Source organism: Protomyctophum parallelum (genome assembly GCF_964188405.1).
Source record: "Protomyctophum parallelum genome assembly, chromosome: 2".
Taxonomy (NCBI): domain Eukaryota; kingdom Metazoa; phylum Chordata; class Actinopteri; order Myctophiformes; family Myctophidae; genus Protomyctophum; species Protomyctophum parallelum.
In genome coordinates, this window is record NC_139699.1 from 56,901,657 (window position 1) to 56,911,377 (window position 9,721).

Genomic DNA, 9,721 nt, shown 5'->3' on the forward strand with positions numbered 1-9,721 from the left:
AGTACTTGGATACTTTTCAACACTGCATTTCAGGTGGGGTACAATATAGAATATATGAAATTAATGCAAGAGCATATCTTCAGCAGCAGTGTCCAATGTGCAAAATAAGTAGAAGGCATACACATAATACATACAGTAAGCTGCTCAGCCCATGACCTAAAGGACCTGTCCCATCTAGTGTAAACATCAGTGGTTCTCAAAGAGGGGTCCGGGGACCCCCAGGGGTAGCCTGGCTAATAAGCCAGACCGAATCAGCCGTTGGCAAAAAGAAAATTGCCTGCCGGCAGATTACGGTCTGGAGAGGCTCAATTGTACCGTACGCCCATTTCCAACACCAGAGAACTGGTGTGGCCAATCAGGACACGGTATGCAATATGGGCGGGCTTTGATACAGTGATGTTTAATGCTTGAGACCTTTGACTGACAGTAGCTCTGACCAATTGCGTCAAAGAGAAAATGTTTGAACCCGCCCCCCCCCGGGAAACAACATCCATACACAGCATCTCCAGACTCAAATACCACACGACAGTGTGATTTGAGTCTGGCTTATTAGCCAGGCTACCCCAGGGGTCCTTTTGAAGGTGTTCCAGGGGGTCCCAGCAGCATTAGTTAACATGCTGTAGTGTAGCTATTTAACCACTTCAAGTCTTCAACCCTAATTTATAGGCCTACTTCAGTTATTTTTCCCCTGGCACGTCCATACTCCCCCTGGCACGTCCATACCGGGACGGGCCTCTCGGGGCGGGTAGAGTTGCCATGGTCCTCTTTGCCCCCAGTTAGCCATGTCTCGTATGGAATAGACAAGACAATGGGAAAATGGAGCACTGCTCCTGGCCATGTTCCTGTTGCCATTGTCATTAGAATGCCAAAAGTGAAAGCCCCACAGGATCTGACAACGCTGTCACCACGTGGAAGCTCACACCACCATGACCTGGAGAGTCCTGTGACAGAATCTACTCCTTACTGTGATTGGTCTTGCCTGGTTAACCACTCCCCCTTGTCCCCTTGTCAATCCATGCTCACAGAATGGAATGGAATGTTTCCAAGGTGGAGTGGTTAACCAGGCTACTGCTGTTGCACTCTTTCACCGTCTATATTTTGTATAGGCTGAAACTTTGGTCCGTGCCTCACTGCCTCCAGAATTAACCAAGCACATCTTGTTACAGACTATATAGGTAAGTGGGGTACACAGCAGGGGCTTAAACTGTTATTAATTAATATTACTTATTACTACCGTATAGTGATCATAGTGACCTGATCATTTATTTCTTCGTATAAACTTTTTGGGGTCCCTGTGACATCATGTGTGTCAATACATGATCTTATGCAAGACTCAAAGCTTGAAATTGTCAGTGCAACCACAGAACAAGGCTGTTTTCAGTGAGTTTGTACATGAATGAACAAGACATATTTTAGTGATTGGTTTTAGGGAAAGAAAGTCTGTTTGCAGTGGGCGTATGCAAAACAACATGTCGCATACAATAATTTGGTTCTCTTCTGTGTTATCGTAAATTGCAGAACACAACAGGGAGTCAGGGACACATCTGTAGTTGTCAAGTTAGGACATACTTCGCTCCGCCCTCGCTGAAGGCAGGGCCAGAGTTCATGTTTTAGCCCTTTCTTTCTATTCTGTCTGTGGGTCTGTGCCTTATTAACCATATTAACTTAAACTACTACACTGATCAGCATTGCCCACTTTATATTTTGGCCTACAAGTCTGGAACACTAATAGGCCATATTGTGAGGTCCCTTTTCGTTCAATTTTGTTCCCGCGTCATGGGCACTACACATTCAATGCATTTTACTCATAGATAATACCCTTCTGGACTGTGGGTTAAAAGTTCTACTCATAATTATTACAGTATTCTGTCACAGGCCAGAAATGTATATAAAAGTATATAACCAAAAAACGAAAATCTTGTTCTGTTGTTTTTGCTTGTAAAATGTGTTTTGGCAACACAAAATCTTTCTCAAATGTCATAAATACATATACCTAACATCTGAAACAAGTACTGGTGCCTTAGTTTACTCATATGTGAATCTAGATCATCAACTTAAGTGATTGGCACACAGCACATGAAGCATACACATAGTAAATGTAGCCAAAAGCTTAGATTTCATACATTTTCACAACCTACTGTGTAATGAAAGGTAGAAAAGAAAAGCAGTGCACCTCGGCCCACAAAGGCTCCAAATCTATCAAATTGTTACCACAGACCACACCCCCCTAAATTGAATAATGCAAAAAAAAAAGACTAAAGACAAATGCAATAAAGGTCAGAATTATTACAACATATGGTATGAAACATTTATTCAAGTATCACAAAGTGTCACAGCATCTGACATTAATGTACAGCGCATCGCGACCTCAATGGCTGCTAACTAAAACTGTTTTGGCTGTAAAACCAGATGAGCTACACATGCAAACTTTGTGACTGTCATGTTTTTGGACCATTACAAACGCATTGGAATGTTTATCATTGTGATTGGGTGTGTCTGGAACCCTATGGCTATGTGAAAACGAGTGAACTTTTGAAATTTTTGACAAACGTGGTGTCTATTTTAAACACATTGCTCTGATGTATGATTACATCTATCTAGAACACTTTAATATACACATTCCTATTGATACAGATAGGAGTATTAAATAATGAATGCACAAAATCTCTGTACGTGCATATACACGTCCATCTAGTAGACGTATCTCGAAAATCGTTCAACCGACCAACTTCAAACTCGGCATGTGCGTTGCTGTTGACTCCAGGTAAATTTTTATGTCCGATGTCGAGTTCATTGGATAGGTAGTTGTCCAGAAACACCTACAGTATGTACGCCCAATCGCCCATACACATACATACGTAGGTGTTGGCGTAACAGTATAGTATAGTATAGTATAGTATAGTATAGTATAGTATAGTATAGTATAGTATAGTATAGTATAGTATAGTATAGTATAGTATAGTATAGTATAGTATAGTATAGTATAGTATAGTATAGATCTAGTCTAATGCCTTCATTAGAGCTATGGGACTGTTGTCTTCCTGCGCTCGCATGAAATGCAGACCAGCCTCTCCTCTGTTGTGGAAATATAAATACGTTTTACCTATACTCACCAATACAAAGGCGGCTTGTGTTATTAGAAAGCCTACTTTCCACTCTGAGCTCCCCACCACATGTATAAAATCGTCACTCACCGATGGTGAGTGACTACATTGGCCCCCTTCAGTTAGAATCATGCTTTTTTATACTTCTCCAATGTCTTCAAAACTATCCAGTCACAGCTGCTTGCAGAAGCTTGTGTTGATTGGGGGGGGGGGGGGGCATGGTTTGGTGGCATGGATCTAAGATCTATGAATCTCTCGGGCAGACTGTAGTATGTGAGACTGCAGGGTTGTCTGTTCAGAGGTGCTGGTGTACATCCCCAAGGTCACCTTTCCTGCTCACCCTATAGACTAATGCAGAAACGGGTCTCATGGTCGCAGCTTACATCGAGATTAACCTGTTTAGTTTATGGCTGCTCCAGCAGTAGTGGCAACATTCCAAAAAACAAAACAAACGGAATGTCAAAATATCCACTGCAGGGTCTGAGACCAGATGTTAGGTATATGTACAGTATTTATGACAAAGACTTTGTGTTGCCAAAATCAATATAACACATTTTACAAGCAAAAACAGCAGCACAAGATTTTCGTTTTTTGGTTATATACTTTTATATACATTTCTGGCCTGTGACAAAATACTGCAGGATATTATGAGTAGAACTTTTAACCCAAAGTTCAGAAGGGTATTATCTATGCAAAAATGCATTGAATGAGTAGTGCCCATGACGCGGGAACGACATTAATTACTAGGGTCCCAACACGGCATATACCGTAACTGTTTCTCTGGATTCATTGGTGCATAATGCAACTTCCCATATATGCCATGCCCATTATTGCCCACATTACAATACATTACACTACTCTACTCCTGTACAGTTTGTCAAAAGCACAAGTTATATTTGTGTTTCTTTTTTTGTCTTTTTTTTCTAAAATCTAATGATTTTTGTGGAAACAATGTTCTCGAACAAAACATGTCAACATGTCAATTGTCAAACATGACTTTGTTTCCTAACGAAGCTATTTTCTTGATTAATCTGAACCCCCAATACAGAAATTCCATTGAAATATGCAGTGGGCACTCATGGCAGGACTAACTTCTGGATTGACCAACATGCTACTACATGCAGCTTGTAAGAGGAAATTGTTTTTTCCATTTGCTCCCATCATATTGTTTTTTACCTTCACCCACCCAGTTGCCTATGGTGGGAAAGTCCTGGTTTTTCCGCATGATGGCAGCCACTGGGTGAACATGAAGGTGCTTGTTAAGGAGTTGCATTCAAGGGGCCACAGTGTGACAGTATTGCGAGCGTTAGACAGCTGGTACATCAGCGAGACCTCTCCCTTCTACAATTCAATCACCGTGGATGTCGCTGGGGGTGCCAACTTGGATTTATTTCGTTCCTTCATCTCCAAAGTTATCCATATAAACAGAGGGGCTAGGCCAGCGTGGACGCGATTTGCTTTGGACATGGAGTTAAAGGAAACGTTTTCGGAAATGCACAGGAAGGTCTGTGAGATGGTGGTGAAAATGTTAGAGAGTAAGGAGTTTGTGCAGTCTCTTAGAGACGTTAAATACGACGTCGTTTTGACCGACCCCGTCAATGGGGGAGGAGTGATCCTGGCACACTTCTTAAAATTGCCACTAGTGTTCAACGTTAGATGGACTGTTCATGGTGAAGCCCATTTTGCGATCGCCCCATCCCCACTTTCATATGTTCCATTTCCAGTTTCAGAATTAACAGATAACATGACTTTTTTAGAACGAGTAAAAAATTTCTTTGTTTATGCTATGAGAATGTATTTATACAAACAGGTAGTGGGGGCCCATTATTCTACATTATGTGGCCGCTACTTTGGTCCCGATGTAGACTACTTTTCCCTGTTTCAAGCAGCAGACTTGTGGCTGATGAGAGTTGACTTTGTGTTTGAGTTCCCTCGCCCCACCATGCCTAATGTTGTCTATATGGGTGGGTTCCAGTGTAAACCTGCTAAACCACTTCCTCAAGACATGGAGGACTTTGTCCAGAGTTCTGGGGAACATGGAGTCATTATCATGTCTTTGGGGACTCTAGTTGAAGAACTTCCCCATGACTTAGCAGATGAGATAGCTGCAGCTTTTGCCCAGCTACCTCAGAAAGTCATCTGGAGGTATAAAGGTGACAGGCCAGCTACTCTGGGCAACAACACTTTACTGGTTGACTGGATGCCACAGAATGACCTGTTAGGACATGCAAAGACTAAAGTGTTTATATCACATGGGGGAACAAATGGTATTTATGAAGCTATATATCATGGCACTCCAATTGTAGGCGTTCCGATTGTGTTTGACCAAGCAGACAACCTCTCCAGGATGAAAGCAAAGGGCGTGGCAAAGGTTGTGGATGTTTCCATGTTAGATCAGAAACTTTTTGGGAATATCCTGCAGGAGGTTCTCCATGAGCCTTCCTACAGGACGAACATGCAGAGACTCTCCAGGCTGCACAGAGACACACCAATGAAGCCACTGGACAGCGCCCTCTTCTGGATAGAGTTTGTTATGAGACACAAAGGAGCTGCTCACCTCCGCACAGACTGGCACAAAATGCCCTGGTACTCTTACCACTCTGTTGATGTCATGTTGTTTTTACTAACAGTGGCACTTCTTATTGTGATTATATTTGCTGCTTTTATCAAGTGTGTATGTTTCAGGGTATGTTATAGAAGAAAGATTAAGTCAGACTAAATGTGGGATGTTTCAAGGCTGCAAGTGGCCATAGATTGTTGTGTAGAGCCCTAGCAATTTGTACTTCTTTGAAGATATTTGATTTGATTTGATTTATTTGATATATTCAAGATACAGTTAAAAAAGAGCAGTACAGGATTTTCAGGATTGCACAAAAAGTTAATTCCTTTGTGGTCCAAATAAATAAATACAGCATATGGTATAGGAAGAACATGCGTTGACTAAAATCACAATAATGGATATTACAACGACACCATCATAGATCACTAAACAAAACAACAAATACATCATAAATAGATAAATACAGCACTATTCTAGCTTGCCCATCAGCCAGTTTTTCAACATTTAAAAAAAAATGTTCAAGGACTGGGCAAATTTAATATCCCTTGGGATTTTGTTCCAGTCCTCCGCACCCCCATATATTTAAATGAGCTTCTGCCTACCTTATTTTTTAGGTTTGATAGTTTAAGATCAGCTAGTGTATTCAAGCTATGGGACTCGTTGACATACAGGAAGTAACCTTTAAAATATGTTGGGCATTTTTCCTTTACTTTATAGACCATAATGAGTCTCAGTTGTTGTCTCCACCAGGCCGAAGGCATGTGGGGAGAGTATGTTTTGCACTCCGTCCGTCCGTCCGTCCGTCCGTCCGTGAGCAGTTAATCTCGGCCACCGTTAACCCGGTCGATGCCAAATTTTGCACACACACTCCCTGGATGCCAACCATGAACCTCTGCCCCAAACTTTCCAGAACGGCCTGTTATAGCGCCACCAGGAGGCCGCTTTGTGCAAAACAAGTTTTTGCACAGTACACCTACAGATTTTGTCCAAACATCACGCAAATTGGTACACAGTCTCTCTAGAGCCATTCAACCAAACCGGTCTTTCAGATTTCTCAGACTCCATCCTGATTGGTTAAGATTGGCTTCCAAAATTCACAGGAGTGCTCAGTTTCAAACAAAATGCTGCAAATCATGAACACATCGCGTGATTTCCGTGAAATTGTGCACCCACATTCCCACTAGGCCGAGGACGAAATGCCACATGAACAATTTCAACTCAGCCTCAAGGTGGCGCTATAACTGGCCGAAAAGTGTTTTTACCTCTAACTGCACGGATCTGTGGATAACTTTGTATGCCAACTCCCTAGAGGCCAAGGAAAAACCTTTGCCTGGAATTTTTCACATCTGCTCTTTATAGCGCCACCAGGAGGCCGACATATGTAAAACACATTTTCTATTATTACTCCTTCAGATTTTATCCAAATTTCACGCAAATCGGTATACACTATCTCCATAGTCATGTGATCAACACGGAGCGCCACCATTTCCCATCTTCCATCCTGATTGGCTAAGATTGGCTTCCAAAGCTCACACGATTCGTCCATTTCGAAAAAAGGCCACAAATCACAAACACAGTGTGCAATTTCCGTTAAATTGTACACGCACATTTTCACTAGGCCGAGGACGACATGCCACAATTTTTTCCTCAAAATCAGCCTCACGGTGGCGCTATAACAGGCCAATTCCTGTTTTTAGCTATAACTGCATCGATCTGTATACAACTTATGTATGCACACATGGAAAAACATTGTACCTGCATCCCTCCAACATGAACCTCCGGCCCAAATCTTCCTCAACAGCCTGTTATAGCGCCACCATGAGGCCACAACCTGACCTGCCCTGGTGGAGACCTGTGCCGATTGGCACTTTGTCTAGTTGTATTCTGCCTTCGACTGGAAGCCAATTTAATTCTCTAAAGTGGTTAGCACCAATGTGGGTTCTTGGGGAGAGATACAGAACTACCCACATTAGTTTATTTTGTGATGTCTGTAGTTTATCTTTGGTATTCCTCATAGTGGTTCTGTCTAGGAATTTGGCGATCCTGGCTAGTAACTTAGTCCTTGCGTGGATCTTGCCAATAACTGAGTGAGCCATCGATTCACTGGTCATGTTCTGGTCTAGTGTGCAACCTAGATATGTAACAGTACTAACAGATGTTTTCACCTGGAGTTTAACTACGTTACATTCAACTGAAAAGTTGGATATCTCTCTTAAGTTGTGTCTTGAAGCAAAAACTATACATTCTGATTTACCCAAATGCAGCCCTGGATAACTTGTTATCACTTAACCATCTGTTGACTCTTTTTTACTCGTTTTGTAGAGAGCGACTAACTGATTCCAAGCACTCACCTGTCACCAGTAGTGCAGAATCATCTGCGTACAAAAATAAAGGACATGAACAGGCTGCATCCATGTCATTTATGTACAACAAAAATAATAAAAGGACCTATTATGCTTCCTTGAGGAACTCCACAGGTGAGTTTTTTCGGCTCCGAGAGCAAACCACCTGTTTCGACCATTTGGAATCTGTCTGAAAGGTAGGACTGTATCAGTGACCGCCTCACTTTTAAAACCTATTGCCTTTCATTTATATAATAATATCTGGTGTTTGACTGTGTCAAAGGCCTTCTGAACGTGCAGCATGACCATCCCGCAGTACTTGCCATTGTCAACTTCCTTTTTTATCAGGTCAGTTAGGTATAGTAGGCAGGATTCAGCAGAGTGTGATTGTCTAAAACCTGACTAAGTTATATGAAATGTCAAACTGATTTCCATAGTTTGAAATCTGTTCGTGGATAACTCTTTCAAATATTTTGCTAAGAATGCTTGAAATAGATACTGGCCGGTAACTACTTACATCATCCCTCCTGCCTTTTTTATGTAGGGCAGTAACTGTGGCCTTTCTATATTCATGAGGCACCATTGCTTGGGAGATTGAAAGATTTATAATGTGTGTTACATATGAAGCTATCACCTCAGCTCCATCCCGCAAAAAAGTGGCAGGGACGGCACCTAGGCCTGTTGCTTTGGCAGCATCTAATCCTCTTATAAACTTTGCAACTGTTTCCTTTGGTATTTGTGAGAAAGAGAATTGCTCTTTCAATATGCCTTTGGCCTCGTAATAATTATTTACTTGGGTTTCTCCATATTCACCTGTACTAACAGGGAGTTTCTGGACTAAATCGTTAGCAATATTGGTGAAAAACGTATTAAAGTTATCTGCCACACTGGCTTTATCAAAGGTTAAGGAACCATTTATCATAAAACCTACATTTTCGTTTTGGGCTTATCTTTGGTCCTTACTCCCTAGTAACTTCAGGGTTGCCCAGAGCTTTTTTGAGTCACTTTTATGTTCTTCGATCTTAAGGCCTATTCATAGTCTGGATTTTCGATAGTGAGGTGACCACCGCTCCGGTGGTGAGCTGACCACCGGAGTTGAAATAACGTTGAGCGGTGGGGAGTAAAAACAGAGAGAAGGGCTGGAGCGGTGGCGGTGGTTTGCTCTTCACCGCGGCTCGTGACGTCATGTTGTAGTTCGGTGGTCACCTAACCACCAAAAATCCAGACTATGTATGAGCCTTTATTCTTAAAAAATGTTTTTTGGCTTCTTTACTATCTAGTTCTGGTATCCTGTTTCTCTTACATTTCTTTAATATTTTGTCTCTTAAATGTATTGTGTCTATATGGCACTGGCTTTTCTACAAAACATTGAGAACATAATGATTTGTTTACCATCTATTTCTCAGAAAGTACTGCTCATCTCTGCCTAAAGTCTTACAGAACACCGGCCCAGGCACTGCTACCATTGTTGAGGTTATTGTATTCTTGAGGGGCACAAGCCCCTCCTATATTCAGCTATAGTGTAGATTTTCATCTTACATAAACATTAAATTCCCATTCACAATGAATGGAGAATTAACGTCATATGTGGACGAGCAAATCTGCTATGTATGTCCTACACAAAGCTCAAATTCCCATTGACAATGAATGGATGATGTATGATGATAAGAGCGCCCCTCACTTCACACAGGTGTGATTTTTTGAAAAAGCGTAAT

General features: G+C 41.7%; 1 protein-coding gene across 1 annotated transcript; it reads left to right on the plus strand.

Annotated features, from left to right (window-relative positions):
* Window positions 1-3,594: 3,594 nt before the first annotated feature.
* Window positions 3,595-9,436, plus strand: ugt5f1 (UDP glucuronosyltransferase 5 family, polypeptide F1; the record flags this gene model as incomplete). Its single annotated transcript, XM_083759368.1, has 3 exons — window positions 3,595-3,601; window positions 4,295-5,790; window positions 9,413-9,436. The coding sequence occupies 3 exons, from the start codon at window positions 3,595-3,597 to the stop codon at window positions 9,434-9,436; spliced, it is 1,527 nt and encodes a 508-aa protein (XP_083615494.1).
* Between the last annotated feature and the right edge of the window lie 285 nt (window positions 9,437-9,721).